The sequence below is a fragment of the Schistocerca nitens genome, chromosome 8, assembly GCF_023898315.1.
Source record: "Schistocerca nitens isolate TAMUIC-IGC-003100 chromosome 8, iqSchNite1.1, whole genome shotgun sequence".
NCBI lineage: Eukaryota > Metazoa > Arthropoda > Insecta > Orthoptera > Acrididae > Schistocerca > Schistocerca nitens.
In genome coordinates, this window is record NC_064621.1 from 302,629,268 (window position 1) to 302,654,237 (window position 24,970).

At 43.4% G+C, this 24,970-nt stretch overlaps 1 protein-coding gene across 2 annotated transcripts in view; it reads left to right on the top strand.

Moving 5' to 3' along the window:
- The window catches only part of LOC126198945 (malate synthase-like), a 124,106-nt gene that overhangs the window by 5,741 nt on the left and 93,395 nt on the right, over window positions 1-24,970 (top strand). For both annotated transcript variants that reach the window (XM_049935588.1, XM_049935589.1), the window contains exon 2: window positions 21,448-21,594. In XM_049935588.1, the coding sequence (XP_049791545.1) occupies window positions 21,448-21,594 (147 nt within the window). The remainder of the gene's footprint in view (window positions 1-21,447; window positions 21,595-24,970) is intronic.

Sequence of the window (24,970 nt, forward strand, 5' to 3'; positions counted from 1 at the left end):
CCGACGTTATTTCAACTTTCCGAAAAGATGGAAATCGCATGATGCAATATCTGGACTTCTTGTCAACATCGTCCACGCCTGTCCGGCCTTGTTCAAGTTATTAATTGACACAATTTCACTGCGGGTCGTTGCGACTTTGCATTTGGTCCACATATCAGTAGAATTTCTCAGTGGATATGTGTGCAATTTAGACGTTTTTCGCGCTATAAATTTGTCTTGCCTCTGCACTCCCTCACTGTGATGCAACTGTTATCCGTACCGCAGCAGAACTGTGTCTGCAAGAAATCTGAAACATGTACTCTCTTCTGAAAACTCACCACTCTTGTCTTAGTGCGGGACGACGAGTGTAACTTACTGTCCGAAGTCCCTATGTATAAAATAATGTCTGTATTCGATGGCTAATCTCGGGAACCGCAGTAGTGATTTTGATACGGTTTTTACTAATAGATAGACTGATTCACGAGGATGGTTTATGTCTATAACTTATAATCGGTACACAAGACAAGTCATCTGATGCAGATACCTAATGTTACCAGTGCGAAGCTGGATAATGTCGCTAGTTTACAAATATAAACTCTTCTGTACTAAAAAGTGGTTGGAGGATTCATGACACAAATGACCACCTCTTCCCCCACTCCCTTGGATTCAGCCTGCACGTGCCATTGGTGTAGCCCATGTGACCATCGGTCATCTGCGATGCTTGGAAAACCATCGCAGCTACAGCTTCGAGATACCCACTCAATATCTGATTATCATTGCAATTGGAAACACAGCTGCGTGTGCCTGCCACCTCCTTACCTAACAGAAAACGCGCCTGTTCTGATAACCCATCAGACGCATTACCGAATTAGTCTAACCATGGTCATACAGCCGCAACAATCCTGCTTGTTTTTGTTATCCATTGCAATAGCAGCGCACCTCGTAGCCAGCAAGCTGAACTGTTCAGTAAATGTGGAAACCCAACCCAAAAGCCAGTACCCAATATGCCAAATCCTCGTGCTGTCCAGCGCAGGTACACACGCCTACGACTGCACACAGAGAACGCTGGTTTCCTGGTATCCAAGTGCAGAAATACCGTTACAAACAGAACATCGCGCACACTTCATTAGTTCTGCAGCTTTTTCTTGCAATTTTACAGAAACTATTCGGTAAAAAAATTTATTTTTCGTTACTTGTAGCTTCATACACTGAAGAGCCAAAGGAACTGGTACAGCTACCTAATATCGTGTACCGCCCCCGCGAGCACGCAGAAATGCTGCAACACGAGTGGCCAGGGACTCGACTAATGTCTGAAATATGCTGGAAGGAATTGACACCATGAATCCTACAGGGCTGTCCTTAAATCCGTAAGAGTACGAGGGGTTGGAGATTTCTTCTGGACAGCACGTTGCAAGGCAACCTAACCATGCTCAATAATGTTCATGTCTGGGGAGTTTGGTTGCTAGCGGAACTGTTTAAACTCAGAAGACTTTTCCTGGAGCAGCTCTGTAGCAGTTCTGGACGTGTGGGTTGCGCATTGTCCTGCTGGAACTGCCCAAGTCCGTTGGAATGCACAATGGACACGAATGCAGGTAATCAGACAGGATGCTTACGTACGTGTTAGCTGTCACAGTCGTATCTAGGCGTAATCAGGGGTCCCATATCACTCCAATTGCACCCCCCCCCCCAAACACACACCATTACAGGGGCTCCATCACCCTGACCACTTCCCTGCTGATATGCGGGGTCCATGGATTCATGATGTCTCCATACCCGTACACGTACAACCCGCTCGGAACAGCTTTAAACGAGTCTCGTCCTACCACGCAGGATGTTTCCAGTCATCAACAGTCCAATTTCGGTGTTAACGGCCCAAGACGAGTCGTAAAGCTTCGTGACGTGCAGTCATCAAGGGTACACGAGTGGGCCTTCGGCTCCGAAAGCCCATACCTATGATGTTTCGTTGAATAGTTCGCACACTGACACTTGTTGATGGCCCAGCATTGAAATCGGCAACAATTTTTGGAAGGGTTGCACTTCTGTCACGTTGAACGATTGTCTTTAGTCGTCCTTGGTCCCGTCCTTGCAGGATTTTTTTCCGATCCCAGCAATGTCGGAGATTTGATGTTTTACCGGATTCCTGATATTCACGGTACACTCATGAAATGGTCGTACGGGATGCTGTGTCCCATCGCTTGTGCACCGACTGTAACATCACGTTCAGACTCACTTAAATCTTGATAACCTGCCACTGTAGCAGCAGTATCAATCTAACAACTGCGCCAGACACTTGTTCTCTTGTACAGGCTTTGCCGACAGCAACGCCTTATTCTGCGTGTTTATATATCTCTGTATTTGAATAACATGCCTATACCAGTTTCTTTGGCATTTCAGTGTAAGCCATCTTAATGGTGAAGTGTCAATAATTTCGATAATGATCGTAATTATTGTGATATTTGACATTTAAGTAACATACTCCGCGAAATTCGAAAAGTTTGCAATGAAAAGTAGGAATCGCTATTATTTTGTATTTGCTGCATATTGTGTCATACATTGCTGTGTATGAAATTTAGCTAACATTGTTTTTTAGTTAGTACTGAGAAGAGAAATGGATTTTAATTTGCATACTCAGTTCCGACCGCACACCCATAAATTCAGAATGAAATATTCATAACATCCCCTGTGGTGTCACCGCCAGACACCACACTTGCTAGGTGGTAGCTTTAAATCGGCCGCGGCCCATTAGTACATGTCGGACTCGCGTGTCGCCACTGGCAGTGATCGCAGACCGAGCGCCACCACACGGCAGGTCTCGAGAGACGGACTAGCACTCGCCCCAGTTGTATGGACGACATTGCTAGCGACTACACGTACGAAGCCTTGCATTTGCCGAGAGACAGAATAGCCTTCAGCTAAGTCCATGGCTACGACCTAGCAAGGCGCATTAACCATATCTGGAGAGAGTCTCACTTGTGTTATCAAGAGAAATGTACCACAATGAATTAAAGTTAAGTGTACGAGAAGCTCCGTTCTTTTCTTTATAGCTTTCATCACGTATGCTGTTTCAGACTTAACGCCAGTCGGCGTGTGTGTACGCGTGCCTTTCGGTTACCCGTCACTGTGGACTGGCTGCCTTGTCAGTCCACTACATCCCCCATATCTCAAACTGTTTGAGATATGGTAAATTATAGCACAAAAGGAATAGAGCATTTTGCCATATGTCTAACATGCAGAACCTTCTTATCCATGGCAATATAGCAGAAGCCATAGCTTTTATTTTCAGTTTGCAGGGCAGTACTGTAATTTCTTAAGAGTGAAATAGGAATTTGGTACTACGAAAACGAAAGTGAAAAATCTTTTCTTACATTGCAAACTGATATAATGAGGTGTTCCATAAGCTGTTGACGTCTCTGGTCGATAATTGCTTCTTTAATAGGACACTGTTTCAAGAGTCAACCAGAGAAATGTAAAAATGTTCAAATGTTCAAATTTGTGTGAATTCCTAAGGGACAAACTGCTGAGGTCATCGGTCCCTAGACTTACGCACTACTTAAACTAACGTATGCTAAGAACAACACACACATACACACTCATGCCGAAGGGAGGACTCGAACCTCCGGCATGAGGGGCCGAGAAATGTAGACGTTACACGTTACTGATATGCTTCTTCAAATGGGAAAGGTTAGCAATCCACCAAAAATAAATCACTAATACTGTTACAATTTTGGTGGGATCCCGTAGTTAATCATGCTTTTAATAGTGAACGACGGGAATAGAAACTTACCAACGGATTTTTTCCTGCACTTTAATGAACTGAAAAATACGAAAATAATCCACAGCAAACAGTGTACCATCTATTTGTTACTGCTGCCGTTCAGAGTGAAGTGATGAATTTCTTCACCTTAATTATCCTTTCATGCGTTAAAGATAAATTATATATCTTTGTAATTATTTTCACATTAATGAGTAGTCTCAAAGTGTTTCATGAAGTATAATAGAACGATGCTGCATTTTTGCTCCAGAATACAACTGATGAAATAAAACTTTTTCATAACTGTGAAGATGTGAACACTGACGACTTGCAGAACCTTGCCAACTATTCGTTGAAGTCAGTATCATTCTTGAATCAAAAAGTATTTGTAGTTAAAAGATTCAATCCTTCACTGTGGGCAGCGATAGGAATGGAAAGATGGTACGATATTTGCTTACTTTTTCATATATCAGAGACACCTGTAGTGCAGAAAAAAAATCCTTTGGTAAGTATCAGCCTCAGGTGTTTATTATTAGATATACGAGTGCACTGGGTCACAGGATTTGCTTGAAATTGCAACACGGTTGGAGATAAATTTTCATGTGACTTGTTAAACTTTTTTTTCTTCAAGGAAGTGTCACCAGCGACGAGTTTGGAATAACGCGTACACATTTCTAGCAGCCACGTTAAATTTTGCCGATTTTGCAAAAAACAGCAGAAATTGAAAAAAGTTAATATTTATAGATATGATTGCAAATATAGTTTGTTATGAAGCTACACTGTGACGGCAAAAGTATTTATTACCATATTGTTGCTTTAAAAACACAAGAACAAGATTGTGCGATATTCACGCACCTGTCATTCCCACAATACTGATCATGTATTTCCAGCATTGTTCAATTTATTTTGCACTGCGTTTCCTGGTAGGAGGAGTACATGATTGATAATGATAGGATTTCTTTAAACATATTAATACATGAGGCGGTTTCAGTTTTGATTAAAAAAATATTTAACCGATTTTTATTCTGCGGGTGTACTTTTCCCTAAGTTGCTGACCTAACTCGTCCTCAATTATTTGTTTAATAAACCACAGTTACAAGATTCTCTTGCAATTGCAATAACGTCAACAAGTTAGTGAGTTGATTTTGTGTGAACTCCGCTGTGTTTTCGCAAAAGAAGAAAATTTTAACTCAGCAGCAATAAAAACATAGGCTATGAGTCATAAATCGCTACTGATGACGCTTTTCTCAAAAATGAAAGTTTAACAAGGCAGGCGAAAATAAACAAATTCTTTCGTTGCAATTATAGCAGAATCCTTCAACCCAGTCTGCTTCTAATAACGAACAGCTGCTATTGTAACTTACCAGAGCATTTTCGTTTTACACCTCAAACTCCCTGAAACAGTCATTTATTAACTGAGGCCAAGTCAGATCAATAGCATATGAAAAATCACATGCTTAAGGTAAAAATTAAACGTGTAATTTCTTCACTTATATTGTTGTAAAGCCATACTAATGGTCATTTAACTTGCTTATGCTGTTGCAAATCGACGCTAACAGCCATTTCACCAGCTACCGATTACTTTAAAAAACTCCAATATTCTGTTGAAAAAGTCTCTAGTTACTGTATAACGCTGTAGATAAGAAAACTCAGCATGCTAATAGTACGTATGGTAAAATACCATCGTCTCTGTACGCTATCGTTTTCCACAATCTCGTTTCGGTATCTCCAACCCTTTATGAGGTATTAGGGTTGTTATGGATATTTCGTTCTGGCTTTTGTCACTGGCGTGTGCGATCGGAACTGAGTGCAGTACACAAAATCATTTTTCTGGAGATAGGAAATAGAGACTTCTTCCCAAATCTAAAACAAATTCAATACGTTAGCTACATTTAATATGCAGTTACGTATGCTGTAACACGCACGAAACGCCAAATCATTGCGATCTATATTCTCCATTGCAAAATTTTCGAATTTTTCGCAGTGTCTTACTTTTTAAAAAAAATCACAAAAACTATTACCGTTAACGAAACGTGGACCTTCACCATAAAGCTTATATTTAAAGCTGCAAGTAACGTATATATATATATATATATATATATATATATATATATATATATATATATATATATATATTTCTTTTTACCACACATTTTCTATAAGATCGTTTGAAAAAGATTGTTGGGCGCGCGCTTCGATTTTGTTAGCTCAGCGCGTCATCCACCAGCGCCGTTGTTGCTGGCATACAGTATCTCGTACATTCCGGCTCGCAGGCAGGTGCTGGCCCGCACCATTCAGCGCCGCCATTCCGGCGGTCATTGTTTGCTGTCCCATTTGATAACATGGGGATATTCTTGGCGCAGTTTCCAGCCGTTTCAAGCTGGCTCCGCTATGCAGGTAACCCGCTTTCTTTCTGTGCGTGCCATATGACAACTATGAGCGCAGACCTTTCTTTTCTTTCTTTTTTTCTTTTGCTTGTTCCTTTTTCCGCAATGACACAGGGTCGGCATAGTTAATCGGATTTGGCAAGGTTAATTGAAGGGGTGGCCGGATGTCCTTCCTGTCGCCACCCCGTACCCCCCTGGGACGGAATTCGGGTACCCCAACTGTCTGTGTCAAGTGTAATCCATGGAATAGTGCGAATGCGGTCAGATGTCTGCGAGCCGTGTAACTGAGGCGGAAAGTGGGGACCAGACCAGTATTCACCTAGTGGGATGTGGAAAATGGCCTAAAAACCACATCCAGGCTGGCCGGCACACCGGCCTCCGTCATTAAGCCGATGGGCGGATTCGATCTGGGGCCGGCGCGCCTACCCGATTCCAGGAAGCAGCGCATTAGCGCAACTGTGAGCGTAGACCGTATCGCCTTTATAAACTGTCCAGTCACATTAAAGCGACCACACACTAATTTAGACTTAGCGTGCAGTAACTACTCACAAACCGTAGGTGGCATCACTAGCAGTGGAGGCATTGTAAAGCGCGTCATGGGGATGCGGAAACAGTGCACTCGTTGTCGTAACGCCGAAACTAAGCGATTTATCTGTCGTCCAAAAGGGCATGATCACTGGCTTTCAGGGCAAGGGTGAAAGCATTTCCGAAACGACCAAGTTTGTAGACTATTCGCGTGCCAACATGGTTAAACTATACCGCGTATGGCACAATGGCGGTATTTAAAACCGGCGCCATGGTAACTGTGTTGCACCGCGGGCCATACATGACAGTTATGGAGATGTGTACGAGCGAAACGAAGCGTAACTGTTGAGCAGAACCGGCCATGGTGGCCGAGCGGTTCTAGGCGCTTCAGTCTGGAACCGCGCGACCGCTACGGTCGCAGGTTCGAATCCTGCCTCGGGCATGGATATGCGTGATGTGCTTAGGTTAATTAGGTTTAAGTAGTTCTAAGTTCTAGGGGACTTACGACCTCAGATGGTAAGTCCCAAAGTGCTCAGCCATTTTTTTTTTTTTTCGTTGGTGACATTGTCATTTTGAAATCCACAATGGATCATCACAAGTATGCATCTATCATTGGAGACCATGTACTCCCCTAAATGCAATTTCTTTTTCCTCACCACGATGGTATTTACGTAGAGGACAATGCCACGTGTCATGCAAAAAGTGGTTCAAATGGCTCTGAGCACTATGGGACTTAACATCTGACGTCATCAGTCCCCTAGACTTACAAATACTTAAACATAACTAACCTAAGGACAACACACACATCCATGCCCGAGGCAGGATTCGAACCTGCGACCGTAGCAGCATCCAAGACACTGGAGTCGGCATGGCTCCACATCGCTGTCGGTACCTTCCAGAACCTCACCGGCTCTCTTCCTGCACGTCTCCAGCGGTCTGCGGTGCAAAAGCTCATTATTAAGGCTTGTGGCAGGTGGTCACATTAATGTGACTGAACAGTGTAGTTTCTACAAACGGTTACGTGTGTAACGCAATTAATTGTAGAAACGGCGCCGGCCGGGGTGGCAGAGCGGTTCTAGCCGCTACAGTCTGGAACCGCGCGACCGCTACGGTCGCAGGTTCGAATCCTGTCTCGGGCATGGATGTGTGTAATGTCTTTACGTTAGTTAGGTATAAGTAGTTCTAAGTTCTAGGGGACTGATGACCTCAGCAGTTAAGTCCCATAGTGCTCAGAGCCATTTGAACTATTTTTTGTAGAAACGGAGAGTAGATGACATCACCTTTTTTTCTCTCTGTTTGCTAAGGAGCCAGAGGTTCATGAGATTTGAGACCTAGTATGGAAGAATGGTAAACAATAACTATCGGCAGAAGCCGATTAGCCATATAAGTATAAATTTACAAACCTGCAGCTACTTGATTTGCCGTCAAACTAAATCTTCTGCTTGTTCAGTGTCTAAAAACAAATAATTCTGTGGAGTGTTTCTCTCCATTTCTGAACACAAACTTTAAAGTCACACTTCGTGTGACATCTTCAGCAGGTCATAATATCCATTGGTTCCACCTGCCTTCTGAGAGTAAAATATCTGTGTCCACAGTTCGGGTCCATGCCGGGATAAAACCATAACAAGTGCTTCATATTAATATGTAACTGTATTATCAATCTCTTTAACACAATGGTGACACAGAGTAGTATTAATGATTACAGAACAGACAAATCAGAAGCCTGTATAGTCGCTGTCCGATGTATGTCCAGCCGTACAAAATGGTTCAAATGGCTCTGAGCACTATGGGACTTAACATCTATGGTCATCAGTCCCCTAGAACTCAGAACTACTTAAACCTAACCTAAGGACATCACACAACACCCAGTCATCACGAGGCAGAGAAAATCACTGATCCCGCCGGGAATCGAACCCGGGAACCCGGGCGTGGGAAGCGAGAACGCTACCGCACGACCACGAGCTGCAGACCTCCAGCGGGACACCGCTTCTTCTTTTCCTTTTCGACGCTGCCGTAGTTCCCGCATTCATTCAGCACTCAGCTTTTCAGGCTTTCAGTATTTATTTTGACGCAGGTTTTCTTCTGACTTGTGCTTCGGGCATATTTATGAGTCGTATGAGGTTGCGTCTTTCATTATTTTGTAATTTTCAATTTAATACGAATTTTCACTTATATTATTGGCTCGCTTTGTATCGTAGCCAGAGCTCCATAAGCCTTTCACAATGACACCCGAAACAGTCCCTAGCTAAATGAGTTTCCACGCTACATCAGTTTTTAACATTTCACAAAGGTAATTCGCAACAGTCACACGCGTGCTCCTACACTGGTACGATGACGTCACTGAAAGGTGAAATACTGCACGACGAATACAGACCGATATGATCGACCTGTTTGTGGGCTCAACCACTGGCTATGCATTATTAGTCTCGTAGGTATTAGCGTTTCAAAACTTACGGTGTTTCACCACAGGATAAAGTTCAACCGATGACAATAGATGTTTTCACGTCAAAATAGCTCCATAAATATTGATTACACTAGTTCCTTTGGTCTTGATGTAATAATGTGGCATTTATTGTATGTCTTTCTCTAAAATTAGAAATTGGTCTGTTACACTTGTGATATCATTTTGGCCTTTTCCTTTGCCCCTGACAACCACTAGTCCTTATTTTATTTCTCTATTAGAATTCCATCCATTTATTATTATGATCACACTTTTTCACTCCACATGTCGATAGTTGGGAGCTCAGCTTTCTGCATTTGTACATTTCTTGTGCCTAAAAACTAAGTTCCACAGTTATCATTGAGTTAAAGGTTTCTACTAAAGCTATCATGTATTGCATGTATTATATCTGTTGAATAAGGTTCCACAATTTACTTGTTGACATTATACTACATAGGATCTTTCCAGTGAGAGATGAATTTCTTGAGTATCAGTGACATAACATACAATTTTAACTGAACTGCAATGTAAGTAGCGTATTGTAATACTGTTTGCAACAAATTGCTATTATCAATTTGAAATAGCTCATATCACATGGAGTACCGGTAGTTAGTAACATATTTTCGTGCTCCATGGATCAAATGGTTTAAATGACTGAGCACTATGGGACTTCGGAGGTCATAAGTCCCCTAGAACTTAGAACTACTAACTTACTAACCTAAGGACATCACACACATCCATGCCCGAGCCAGGATTCGAACCTGCGACCGTAGCGGTTGTGCGGTTCCAGACTGTAGCACCTAGAACCGCACGCCATTACGTCCGGCTCCATGGATCATTTGCACGATACATCGTAAGGATGTGGAACGAGTCATTTTACATTCACGTCAAAAATTAATTTTAAAATGTGGCTACATGCTGAACATTTATAAGCTTTTTTAAATTATTTTTATTAAGAATGCAGATGTGAGTCAGAAAAACCTGCCCACCATCTTTTACACATTAGAGCTACTGATAGCCTTAGCAGAGCCAGCCGTGACAAAACTCTTCCGTTTGGTGAGTAAGATGTATGAGACAGGCAAATAGCCTCAGACTTCAAGAACAATATAATGATTCCAATCCCAAAGAAAGCAGGTGCTGACAATGGTGAAAATTGCCAAATTATCAGTGTAATAAGTCACGGCTGCAAAATACTAACACGAATCCTTTAAAGAAGAATGGAAAGACTGGTAGAAGCCGACATCGGGAAAGATCAGTTTGGATTACGGAGAAATGTAGGAACAGGCGAGGGAATGCTGACCGCACGACTTCGCATAGAAGATAAATTAAGGAGAGGCAAACCTACTTTTGTAGCATTTGTAGACTTAGCGAAAGCTTTTGAGATTGTTGACTGCAATATTCGTTTCAAACTCTGACGATTGTAAGGGTAAAATACAGGGAACCAAAGGCTACTCACAATTTGCACAGAAACCAGATGGCAATTTTAAGATCCGAGGGCATGAAGGGGAGGCAGTGACAGAAGGCAGTGAGACAGGGCTGTAGCCTATCTCCGACATTATTCAATCTGTATATTGCGCAAGCAGTAAAGGAAACAAAAGAAAAATTTGGAGTGAGGATTCCAGTCCAGGAATAAGAAATAAAAACTTTGAGGTCCGCCGATGAGATTGTATGGTTCAAATGGTTCAAATGGCTCTGAGCACTATGGGACTCAACTGCTGTGGTTATCAGTCCCCTAGAACTTAGAACTACTTAAACCTAACTAACCTAAGGACATCACACACATCCATGCCCGAGGCAGGATTCGAACCTGCGACCGTAGCAGTCCCACGGTTCCGGACTGCGCGCCGAGAACCGCGAGACCACCGCGGCCGGCGATGAGATTGTAATTCCGTCAGAGACAGCAAAGGACTTCGAAGAGCAGTTGAACAGAATGGACAGTATCTTGAAAGGAGGATATAAGAATGGAATTTGGATGGATGTAGAGTTCTTTTCATGAACTCAGAAGTGTTAATCATAAAATGTTTTATTTCAAGATCACTTGTCTTAACATTCACTGAGTCATATTTAAGACAGTTCTTGTAGTCTATCCCCGATGTTATTCAATCTGTATATTAAGCAAGCAGTAAAGGAAACACAAGAAAAATTTGTAGTAGGTATTAAAATCCATGGAGAAAAAATAAAAACTTTGAGGTTCGCCGATGACATTGTAATTCTGTCAGAGATAGCAAAGGACTTGGAAGAGCAGTTGAACGGAATGGACAGTGTCTTGAAAGGAGGGTATAAGATGAACATCAACGAAAGCAAAACGAGGATAATGGAATGTAGTCGAATTAAATCAGGTGATGCTAGAGAATTAGATAAGGAAATGAGACACATAAAGTAGTAAATGAGTTTTGCTATTTGGAAAGCATAATAACTGATGGTCGAATTTGGGAAGATACAAAATGTAGACTGGCAATGGCGAGAAAAGCGCATCTGAAGAAGAGAAATTTGTTAACATTGAGTCTAGATTTAAGTGTCAGAAAGTCCTTTCTGAAAGTATTTGTATGGAGTGTAGCCATGTATGGAAGTGAAATATGGATGTTTAACAGTTTAGACAAAAAGAGAATAGTAGCCTTTGAAATGTGGTGCTATAGAAGAATGTTTAAGAATAGATGGGTAGATCACGTAACTAATGAGGAAGTAGTGAACAGAATTGGGGAGAAAAATTTATGGTACAACTTGACGAAAAGAAGGGATCTGTTGTAGAACACAGTTTGAAGCATCAAGGGATCACCAATTTAGTACTGGAGGGAGAATACAGTAAGCAGATTCAGAGGGATGTAGGTTACAATAGTTACCCGGAGATGAAGAGGCTTGCACGGGATAGTGTTTCATGGAGCGGTGCATCAAACCAGTCTTTGGACTGAAGACCACAACAACAACAACAACAACAACAACAACAGAAACTGTCCGTCCCCCATTCGCTAGTTTTCTCGAAAAGTGATGTGGTTGACTATTCTCTGATTGATAATTTTGGAAACTGCTCAAAAATCTTGTTATAATCGGCGATCACACCACTATTTGGAGGTTACGAACAGTCAATGATAAAGACTGAAAACGGGCTGAAGAATTCAATTTTTCGTGCTAATTTGTCGGTTTTCAAGAGCTAAAAGCAGATAAATGCATGTTGTGTAGACACAGGCAGGAGTTCAGCTACTTCTATTTTTATTGTAAACTATGAATGAAATGTTACGTTTTAAGTTTTCTACATATATTATGTCGCAAGTTTGTAGTAGCTCCTTCCGTTTTTAATCTTGTAAAGCTAATGGAGCATTGTACTTCATTGATACCAAGCTTCACAAAATACTTCCAGACTAGGGACGGCGCCATTCCGTAATGCGACTGATATCCGATGACGACAGTAAGAAACTACCATGTAGATCAGATGGAGCAAATCTTGCACACTGCCTGTACATGCGTACCATCTAATAGGTCACGTCAAACGGTAAAAGGTACGTTATCCTTTCAGCAATACTGTACCAATTCTTATTCCATGTGTTTGTTGCTCGTCTATGTTGGCATTGTTATTAAAATAACACTGATCGATTTTCTCCATTTTCATAATAACGCAATATTTCAAAGCAATGCAAATTTTACGAATAAAAATTACTCATTTCTTACAAGTATTTATTTAAAAACGAAAAATTTTGGCACACTGCTGTTATGGCTAATTCATTTTCTGATTTCTTTACGCGATTATTAGTAAAAAATAAAAACGTCTCTTACAACCGAGACCAAATAAATATCGAAAATAGCGGTTACTCATAACTGAAATACCGGTAATGGTTTTAATCTTCCGGCTTTTCTCATCCCTATCACACACAAAGATTCGAAAGCAAAGTCCACCACTTTCCAAAAGCCAGCACCTGACTTACAGTGAAAAGAATCATGACAGGCAACTGGGTGCACGTTACACGAAGTGCTTCATGACCGATCAAACACCGAATTCAGACAAACCGTAGTTTACGTAAAACGATACTGAAATCGTCACTTCGAGAATTCCGCACTGCTTCTATCGACGGATTTTATCGGTACAGAAAAACCTAACTCGGAATCGAAGCTAACTTTCATCCAGAATGACTACTTACTTGACCATGGAGCACCTCCCTGGTTAGTTCTCTCCAAAACTTCAACTACCTCACCTCCGCATTCGGAGAACGACAAAATTTGGTGGGAGTATACCAACAAGTCCCCAAACTGCTTGTCGCGCCACAGTATCATGACTAGAGTTGGCTTTGAAAATAACGTTCAGCTACCATTCCAGCCCACTACGCTAGCCAACCCAAGAGCTTCGACGTGAATCTGTCTGCATTTGTTAATACACCCACATTCATTAAAAATGCGAGATCATCCATTTTTGGAGCAGACGGTAATAGGTGCGTATTGTAGTGACCGTCAATTGTAATTAAGGTGAGAATAAAGGCACACAAAATCAGGTTCCCAGCGCGATCTTCCTGCTTGGTACGGAAAGTACGAGCATGTAAAATTAGAGCAAATTCAGGCAGAGAAAGATACCCTGCCAAACTTGGTAAGAGCACCAAAATTCTATGAGAGCAGGATTGATTGACGGCTTTCACCTTGGCCAGCAAATGACCTTTAGATGTGCCGCCCAGTGAAAACTTAAGGGTTGCCGAGAGAATAACAACACCATTTACCAGTCACTATGGCTGCTGAATTCTGACATTGAGCTTATTTGTTTTCCGCGTCCAGAACATTATACACTAAAATATAATAAAGTCAAATGTAATAAAATTTAAAGATGAAATATGTTTTGTCCAGTAATCAGCTGCACAGATGGTCTTATCATTACCTAGCTCTAAATCTAGCGGGGTATAGTTTGTGCTGAGGTTTCAGCACATCAGTACGTGGTCGTCCATTTGGACATTCCCACAGTCACGCAGTGGTTCCCAATCGAAGTAGTACCATCGGGCTAGGTTGTACTTCCAAATTGAGATCCTAGTCCTCAGCTTGTCGAGAGCCTTCCAGGTCGTGAAGGATTTGTTACTTCCAGCCGCAAGTTCTTCCTCCAGCTCCAGTACAGAATTTGGTATTGCCTCCTTCCATAGCTGAAGGCTCCTCTATTCGACGGTGACGTTTATTGGTTCTGACATCCAAAGGAAACTCTCTTGAGCGAAGCCACCAAGGCTGTTGTTGGTGCCCGTGTAAAGGGTGACGGTAATCTGTCATCTGTTTCTTCCTCTAACTCGGCAGCTACTTTCAGCCGTACGCTACGGGGAGCTACCCCTTATCCTTATGAGAGAGTAGATCATCTCTGTTGCCACGGGCCTCAAACATTCTGATACGAAGCGGGATGATTCATTTAAGGGCACATCGATATGCATCACGAGGGTCTAATTCTTCCACACAGGCGTGGTATGTTCAGCTGCCGACAAATTGAGTGCAATGGCTGTTGTTCGAAGCACTTGTGTGTCAACACCTCAGTATGTATCATTTCATAATAAAAACAGTCTTGGTTGCAAAATTGTTTAGTGTAAACGTCGCGTTTTTCCCTTTTGCGTCATCACCAAATTGTGTAAAAATAGTTGGATATGTAACCCATCCGCCATGATGTCATATGAAATGAAAAATGGGAGAAACAGTAACGGGAACGGAATAATTTTTACCCTAATTTGCGTTGATCAGATTACGAATTATATTCTTCTTAGCACTGACCTTGTGGCTTAGTGTCCAAACAGTTCAGTTTAAATAATAGAGTTCTGTCCAACCCCACGTCAAAATATTTGAGTGTGTAGCAGTGTTCCAGCTGTTGCCCTTTTCAATTCACAGAGTTTTCTTTTGACTTCCTTACTCCTCAGGTGGAAACCGCAAACTTCCGTCTTTGATGAATTTGGTTTCAGGTGGTTCTGGTGACAGCAATCCTAGCATTTCAAGACTGCAAGTTAACTTATTCTCCGCTTCCTCGAAGGTGCTCACTTGGACAGCCAAGGCCGTATCATCAGCATATACAAACTGCCTACTATCGGGATGCACTGGCTGGTCATAGGTGTATATATTTAACAGCAATATACATTGAACAACGATATGGGCCTTCGGAGCCGAAGGCCCACTTGTGTGCTCTTGAAGACTGCACGACACAAAGTTTTATGCCTCGACTGGCCCCGTCAACAGCAACATTAGACTGTTGATGACTGGAAACATGTTGCCTGGTCGGATGAGTCTCGTTTCAAATTGTGATGATGTTTGGTTTGTGGGCGCTCAACTGCGCGGTCATCCGCGCCAATACAAATTCCCAATTTTTATACAGTCCAAGTTTTGCACAATCCAGTCTAGCCGCTGTCACGGATGATGATGATGATGATAAAATGATGAGGACAACACAAACATCCAGTTCCCAGGAAGATGAAATCCCCAACACGGCCGGGAATCGAATTCGGTATCCCGGAATCTAGAGGCAGCCCCCCGCACCACTATACCACGAGCTGCGGACTCGTTTCAAATTGTATCGAGTGGATGGACGTGTACGGGTATGAAGGAAAACTCATGAATCCATGGACCCTGCATGTCAGCAGGGGACTGTTGAAGCTGCTGGAGGCTCTGTAATGGTGTGGGGCATGGACAGATGGAGTGATAAGGGACCCCTGATACGTCTATATACGACTCCGACACGTACGTAAGCTTCCTGTCTAATCACCTACATCCATTCATGACCACCGTGCATTCCGACGGACTTCGGCAATTCCAGCAGGACAATGCGACACCCCACACGTCCAGAATTGCTACAGATTGGCTCCAGGAATATTTTTCTGGGTTTAAACACTTCTGCTGGCCACCAAATTCCCCAGGCATGAAAATTATTGAGCATATCTGGAACGCCTTACAACGTGTTGTTCAGAAGAGATCTGCACCCCTTCGTACTCTTATGGATTTAGGACAGCCCTGCAGGATTCATGGTGTCAAATCCCTCCAGCACTACTTCAGACTTTAGTCGAGTTCATACCATGTCGTGTTGCGGCACTTCTGCATGCTCGCGGGGCCATGCAGTATATTAGGTAGGTGAACCAGTTTCTTTGGCTCTTCAGCGTAGAAGCGCCTATTCTGCAGTACACACTGCATAAATCGCAAAAATCCAAAATCTTTAGTCATCTGGTAAACCTTATATATCAGTCTCCTGTAGTTAAGTGTCATACGCTACGCTCGGATCAAAGGAACATCGGTCACCTGCATTCTTTCATATCCATCTTCAGTGTACTGGGTTAAATCCAAAATTTGCCCAGTGCAAAGCCTAAAACCGGCTTGTTCAGGCCTTAGGAACTCGTCTACAGGTTTGGATATTCTATTCAGCACAATTCTCTCGAGGGCTTTTAACAGGTGGCACAGCAGAGATTCTAGACGAGCCAGTATCTGTCAACTAAGCTCAGTTCGACCCGATGCCCAGCCGAGCTAGAAACGTTGTTGCTGTCTGAGTTGGCAGCTCTGTGTACTAAATTTCGTACGCTGTACACCCGAAAATGCACTGAAAATTTAATTATACATTCTTTCTACTTATTGAACATGCAGAATAAGTAAATTTTTGTTACTTGCTATCCTTCGTGGTATTGGAGCTCAGAAATTCCGAAAGACTTCGATATTTAAACAGAATGCGGCTTGCGAATAACTCATACCCATTACGTGAGCACAGCTACGCCATCCAAAATATAAATATCTCTCGTTTGTTATATGGTAGATGCTTCACACAGGGATCTCTTTTTCTTTACAATTCATCTTTCGCTGGTAACACTGGGACTGTTAGAAGCGTTTTTCTTTAATTGATTTTTTAACTTCATTATTTTAATTCAGCTTAGACTCAGCAGTCGTACAAGGGTTGGACAAAAACACGGAAACATCGCAAAAAATGCGTGGTTGAACATAAATTGAGATGCCAACCAAGGCTGCAGATTGAGCTGTTGTATTTGACCACGAACGGCGCCTGTGTAATGTCCTCAATAAATTCTAGATGTCAGCCCTGGTGAGGACAGTGTTCTGTGTAGTTGTGAGTGCATTATGTCGGAGCTAAGTGAACTCTAACGTGGGAAAATTGTTGGTGCTCTTATGGTGGTTGGATCTGTAAACAAGGGACCCGAAGTGTACAGGGAAAGCGGAAGAATATCAGCTGCTAAGTCACAACGCGGACGACAGTGCGTGTTTAGTGATGGTAACAGACGTTCGTTTAAATAGAATAAGAAGACAACATAAGAGAACAACAGCTGCAAAAGTCACTGCAGAACTGAATGTCGCATTCGCCAATTCTGTCAGTACCGAAACAACATGAGGTGAGGCCCATAAACAGGGGCTGTAGGGAGACCTGGATTTCCAAAACCACTCAACAGTGGCTGAAATGCCCGCAACAGGAAAACCTGGTGCTATGGCCATAAAACCTCAACGATGGAGCGATGGATGAAAGTCATTAGGTCGGATGAATCCTGTTTCACACTGTTTCCAACTTCCGATCTACACTCCTGGAAATTGAAATAAGAACACCGTGAATTCATTGTCCCAGGAAGGGGAAACTTTATTGACACATTCCTGGGGTCAGATACATCACATGGCTGGCTCTGAGCACTATGGGACTCAACTGCTGTGGTCATTAGTCCCCTAGAACTTAGAACTACTTAAACCTAACTAACCTAAGGACATCACACACATCCATGCCCGAGGCAGGATTCGAACCTGCGACCGTAGCAGTCGCGCGGTTCCGGACTGCGCGCCTAGAACCGCGAGACCACCGCGGCCGGCATACATCACATGATCACACTGACAGAACCACAGGCACATAGACACAGGCAACAGAGCATGCACAATGTCGGCACTAGTACAGTGTATATCCACCTTTCGCAGCAATGCAGGCTGCTATTCTCCCATGGAGACGATCGTAGAGATGCTGAATGTAGTCCTGTGGAACGGCTTGCCATGCCATTTCCACCTGGCGCCTCAGTTGGACCAGCGTTCGTGCTGGACGTGCAGACCGCGTGAGACGACGCTTCATCCAGTCCCAAACATGCTCAATGGGGGACAGATCCGGAGATCTTGCTGGCCAGGGTAGTTGACTTACACCTTCTAGAGCACGTTGGGTGGCACGGGATACATGCGGACGTGCATTGTCCTGTTGGAACAGCAAGTTCCCTTGCCGGTCTAGGAATGGTAGAACGATGGGTTCGATGACGGTTTGGATGTACCGTGCACTATTCAGTGTCCCCTCGACGATCACCAGTGGTGTACGGCCAGTGTAGGAGATCGCTCCCCACACCATGATGCCGGGTGTTGGCCCTGTGTGCCTCGGTCGTATGCAGTCCTGATTGTGGCGCTCACCTGCACGGCGCCAAACACGCATACGACCATCATTGGCACCAAGGCAGAAGCGACTCTCATCGCTGAAGACGACACGTCTCCATTCGTCCCTCCATTCACGCCTGTCGCGACACCACTGGAGGCGGGCTGCACGATGTTGGGGCGTGAGCGGAAGACGGCCTAACGGTGTGCGGGACCGTAGCCCAGCTTCATGGAGACGGTTGCGAATGGTCCTCGCCGATACCCCAGGAGCAACAGTGTCCCTAATTTGCTGGGAAGTGGCGGTGCGGTCCCCTACGGCACTGCGTAGGATCCTACGGTCTTGGCGTGCATCCGTGCGTCGCTGCGGTCCGGTCCCAGGTCGACGGGCACGTGCACCTTCCGCCGACCACTGGCGACAACATCGATGTACTGTGGAGACCTCACGCCCCACGTGTTGAACAATTCGGCGGTACGTCCACCCGGCCTCCCGCATGCCCACTATACGCCCTCGCTCAAAGTCCGTCAAGTGCACATACGGTTCACGTCCACGCTGTCGCGGCATGCTACCAGTGTTAAAGACTGCGATGGAGCTCCGTATGCCACGGCAAACTGGCTGACACTGACGGCGGCGGTGTACAAATGCTGCGCAGCTAGCGCCATTCGACGGCCAACACCGCGGTTCCTGGTGTGTCCGCTGTGCCGTGCGTGTGATCATTGCTTGTACAGCCCTCTCGCAGTGTCCGGAGCAAGTATGGTGGGTCTGACACACCGGTGTCAATGTGTTCTTTTTTCCATTTCCAGGAGTGTAATTTGCGTCACTAGACTGAAGTATGTCGGGAGTTCGGTGACAATTTGGGCAGTCATATCGTGATATTCCATGGACCCCATAGTTACACTGCAAGATCGGGTTGTTTTTGTTGTGGTCTTCAGTCCTGAGATTGGTTTGATGCAGTTCTCCATGCTTATCCTGTGCAAGCTTCTTCATCTCCCAGTACCTACTGCAATCTACATCCTTCTGAATCTGCTTAGTGTATTCATCTCTTGGTCTCCCTCTACGATTTTTACCCTCCACGCTGCCCTCCAGTACTAAATTGGTGATCCCTTGATGCCTCAGAACATGTCCTACCAACCGATCCCTTCTTCTGGTCAAGTTGTGCCACAAACTCCTCTTCTCCCCAATCCTATTCTGTACCTCCTCATTAGTTATGTGATCTACCCATCTAATCTTCAGCATTCTTCTGTAGCACCACATTTCGAATGCTTCTATTCTCTTCTTGTCCAAACTATTTATCGTCCATGTTTCACTTCCATACATGGCTACACTCCATGACACTTAAATCTATACTCGATGTTAACAAATGTCTCTTCTTCAGAAAAGTTTTCCTTGCCATTGCCAGTCTACATTTTATATCCTCTCTACTTCGACCATCATCAGTTATTTTGCTCCCCAAATAGCAAAACTCCTTTACTACTTTAAGTGTCTCATTTCCTAATCTAATTCCCTCAGCATCACCCGATTTAATTCGACTACATTCCATTATCCTCGTTTTGCTTTTGTTGATGTTCATCTTATATCCTCCTTTCAAGACACTGTCCATTCCATTCAACTGCTCTTCCAAGTCCTTTGCTGTCTCTGACAGAATTACAATGTCATCGGCGAACCTCAAAGTTTTTATTTCTTCTCCATGGATTTTAATACCTACTCCGAATTTTTCTTTTGTTTCCTTTACTGCTTGCTCAATATACAGATTGAATAACATCGGGGAGAGGCTACAACCCTGTCTTACTCCCTTCCCAACCACTGCTTCCCTTTCATGTCCCTCGACTCTTATAACTGCCATCTGGTTCCTGTACAAATTGTAAATAGCCTTTCGCTCCCTGAATTTTACCCCTGCCACCTTCAGAATTTGAAAGAGAGTATTCCAGTCAACATTGTCAAAAGCGTTCTCTAAGTCTACAAATGGTAGAAACGTAGGTTTGCCTTTCCTTAATCTTTCTTCTAAGATAAGTCGTAAGGGCAGTATTGCCTCACGTGTTCCAGTGTTTCTACGGAATCCAAACTGATCTTCCCCGAGGTTGGCTTCTACTAGTTTTTCCATTCGTCTGTAAAGAATTCTTGTTAGTATTTTGCAGCTGTGACTTATTAAACTGATAGTTCGGTAATTTTCACATCTGTCAACACCTGCTTTCTTTGGGATTGGAATGATTATATTAAGATCGGGTTACTGCCAAGAATTATGTTATCATCTCGGCTGATGAAGTCCATCCCATGGCACAACACGTGTCCCCAGTGGTGATACTGTATTCAAAGACGACGGCGCCACTTTCCACACAGCTCACATCGACCAGGACTGGTTTCCTGTGAGCACGAGGATGAATTGTCGCATCTGCACTGGCAACGACAGTCACCATACCTCAATATTATTGGTCCTTTCTGGTCTGCTTTGGAGAGAAGTTTTGCGTGATCGCTATCCCCCTCATCGTCGTTATCTGAAATGGTCACTATTTTGCGGGAAGCATGCTACAGATTCCCCTGAAAGCATTACAGGATCTATATTGATCCACTCCGAGACGACTGGAACCTGTTTTGAATGCCAAAGGGTTTCCTACACCGTATTAGGCGTAATAATGTGTTGTATTTTTGTTGTTTCCATATTTTTGTGCAACACTTGCACATCACTTTGGCAGAGCGCGAGTGGTACATAAACCTTCAACTACCTCCAGAACGTAATGGTAACGTAATCACATTGTACAGATTGAGAAGGAAACGGTGTTCTCCAAAGCGTAGTGCTTATTTTCAAGGAGAAATTGAGATAAATTACGACATCCATCTTACGTCGCGTAATATCCTCGATGGTGAAATTAGCGAAATTTGGGCTGATATCGAGTTACAGAATAACATAAACGCCTTGGTAATATTCGTGTTTTCTACACCAGCAGAACAAATAATGCTGGCGCATAATGTGGTCTGCGAAGTGCTCTTGAAATCAGGAAGAAGTATATATAAGCTTGATCTGATGCAAGGCATATATCTCATTGCTTCTATTTGTCTACAGAACAACGCCAGTGCGAAGACTCTCTGGAATGTAGAGGTGGAAGCTGTGCCACCAGGCGCGGAAGAAGCTCACCGGATCTTGCTGACAACGGCAGCCCTCTCCTTCGTTGCAGACCTGACGCGCACTTTCGAGCATGGCATACAGGAGGTAAGTACGAAACGCAAGGTGAATCCACGGCTGTGTTCCTCCTCCTATATACTCAGAATGGAACGTAAACAGTATGCACCAAATTGTATGACTCAGGTTGTTTCTTCCCCTTGCGAAGCCAGCGAAGGAATTAGTATTGGCGTTACAACAGAAAAATTATGTAATAATATACTTAAACATCTGAGATTATCACTTTATCGTGTAGCCCAAATTGGGATACTCCTGAAGGGCCACAATTATAACTTCGTTATTCTCTGATTTAGAAACCCTTTCGTAGCTGTCAAGTAATTGCTCATTTGCGTTTTTCACACCTTCTACAGCCTGCTTAAATGGAAAGGAAAGAAAGGAGATAGCATACTTCTCTAATTCGTATGGGAATTGAATATACGTCCTAATCTTCTCCTCTCTTCTGTCTTTGTCAATCTTCTCCTCCTTCACCCTCTCTCTGTCCATCTCCTCCTCCTTCCCCCCCCCCCCCCCCTCTCTCTCTCTCTGTCCGTCATGTCGCACCCTCTCTCTATCTTCTCCTCTGCTCAATCTCTGTCTCCATCATTCCTTCCCCCTTTGTCTGTCCATCTCCTCTCCCCCGCCCCTCTATCTCCATCTCCTACTGCCACCTCTCTCGCATTCTATCTTCTCATTCCCATTGTCTATGTCCATTTCCTCTCACACCTCTGTCCACCTCCTCTTTCCCACTCTCTCTAACCTTAAGTCTTGCTTATTGGTATTGCAAATTCGGATTCTGTAGGGCTCTAGCGGTATCGTCTTTGATTATCAGAACGTCCTCAGTCAGCACTGGCAACCAGAGACTTCCGGCATGAGACGTCACCCACCTTCTGCCAACTGCCTTGTCAAAGAGCATGAAGGAGTGGAATGAGGTTCATGGCACTCTCTTGCCCTTGGGGTGGGAAACTGCCACTAAACGCGGAAGAATCAGCATAGATCAGCTACATGAGGATGTAGAAGGCAGTGGGCATTAAAGACATATAATGTGTATCCACAGGACATGTAGTTTGTAATGATAATCGCTCCAATGGCAAAAGATTCCGGAATAGTCTCTCATTCCGATACCGGGAGGTTGGAGGGGGGGTGGGGAGGCGGAGGGACTGCTAAGGGGGGTGGCCATGACAAAAAGAGTGAATAACCAACGAAAGGATAACGTTCTATGAATCGGAGCGTGGACTGTCAGAAGTTTCAACGTGGCTGGGAAGCCATAAAATCTGAAAAGTGAAATGCAAATGTTCAATATAGATATAGTGGGGGTCACTGAAGTGAAATGGAAAGAAGAGAAGGATGTCTGGTCAGATGAGTGTAGGATAATAACAGCAGCAGAAAATAGTATAACGGGAAGGTGGGCGGAGAGAGTGTTATTGTGGAAAGTTCAGTGATAGGTTGCTCTCATCAGAATCGACATCACACCAACACCAGCAACTATAGTTCAGGTTTACATGCCGAAGACGCAAGCCCAGGTTGAAGAGACAGAAATAGTATATGAGCATATTGAAATGGTAATTCAGTATGTAAAGAGAGATAAAAATCTAATAGTCATGGGGGACTGGACTGCGGTTGTAGGGAGGGAGTAGAAGAAAGGATTAAGGGAGAATATGCGCTTGGTAATAGGAATGAGAGAGGAGAAAGACTGATTGAGTTCTGCAATAAATTTCAGCTACTAACAGCGAATACTCTATTCAAGGCTCACAAGAGGAGACGGTATACTTGGAAAAGCCCGAGAGATATGAGGAGATTCCAGTTAGATTGCATCATGGTCAGACAGATATTGATAATGGAAGAAAGACTAAAGGAAAATCAAGACACGTTCATAGGATTTCTCTAACTGGAAAAAGACACAGTGTAAAATGGTGCAAAATGTTAGAAATTCTGAGAAAAATAGGGGTAAGCTACAGGGAGAGACTGGTAATATACAATACGTAAAAGAGCCAAGAAGGAATAAAGATAATGGAAGACCAAGTTCGAAGTGCTCGGATTAAAAAGGTTATAAGACAGTGATGTAGTCTTTCGCCCTTACTGTTCAATCTGCACATCGAAGAAGCAATGACAGAAATAAAAGAAAGCTTCGGGAGTGGAATTAAAATTCAATGTGAAAGAATATCAATGGGAAACTTTGCTAATGACATGAGTGTCCTCAATGAAATTGAAGAACAATTACGTGATGTGCTGAATGGAATGAACAGCCCAATGACTTCAGGATGCGGACTGAGAGTAAATCGAAGAAAGACGAAAGTAATGAGAAGTATCAGAAATAAGGACAGGATTGATGGTCACGAAGTAAATGAAGTTAAGGAATTCTGCTACCTAGGCAGCAAAACAACCCATGACGGACGGAGTAGGAAGGACATCAAAAGCAGACTAGTACCGGCAAAGAGAAGTCTACTAGCAGCAAACATAGGCCTTAACTTCAGGAAGCGATTTGAGATGTGGTACTACAGACGATTGTTGAAAATTAGGTGGACTGATGAGCTAAGGAATGAGGAGGTTCTGCACAGAATCGGAGAGGAATGAGATATGTGGAAAACATTGACCAGGCGAAGGGACAACATGATAGGACATCTCTTAAGACATCGGGGAATGTCTTCCATGGTATTAGAGAGCTTTAGAGTGCAAAACTGTAGAGAAAGACAGATTGGAATACATCCAGCAAATAACTGAGAACATAGGTTGCGAGTGCTACTCTGAGGTGGAGAGGTTGGCACAGGAGAGGAATTCGTGGTGGGCCACATCAATCCAGTCAGAAAACTGATTACTCAAGAAAAAAATTCTTAGATTGGTTAGTGGTTCCAAGCAAGTGTGGCACAAGCAAACCATTAATGTTTATTTTCCCCTGGACAGCAAGTCAAGCATTGAAATCTGGCGTGCGGACGCAAAACGGATCGTCTGTACTGTAGGCATAGTCCACTTCATGGTGCAGTTACGGCAATGCAGAAAACTTCTACCGTCGTCAGCTATTGCTGAATAAACTATAGTCGTAGCACCTGAGTGACATGGAGATTCACCCATATACGTTCCTTTAGTTACACGATGTCTTCTTTAAATGCACACAAAAAGAAACAATTCAAAATAAAAACATGGCTGCGTCGTTAGCTACCATTTACAAATTAAACTTAAAGCAATTACAGCCCTCGGTCGCTAAGATTAAGTCTTTTGACCTAGTTTAGACACTTCTATGAGTGCCTTCATTGAAATTACATTCAAATTGGCCTATAACATAAGTACAAAATTACGGGGAAATCTTTTGTACAAAAATGTAAGTACTGACTAATAGCACAAGAAAGTAACAGTACTTAAATGTCACGTGTAAAATAAATATCAAGCGATAAAGCTTTAGTCACAAAATTTTTAAAGTAGAATGCGTGGAAAG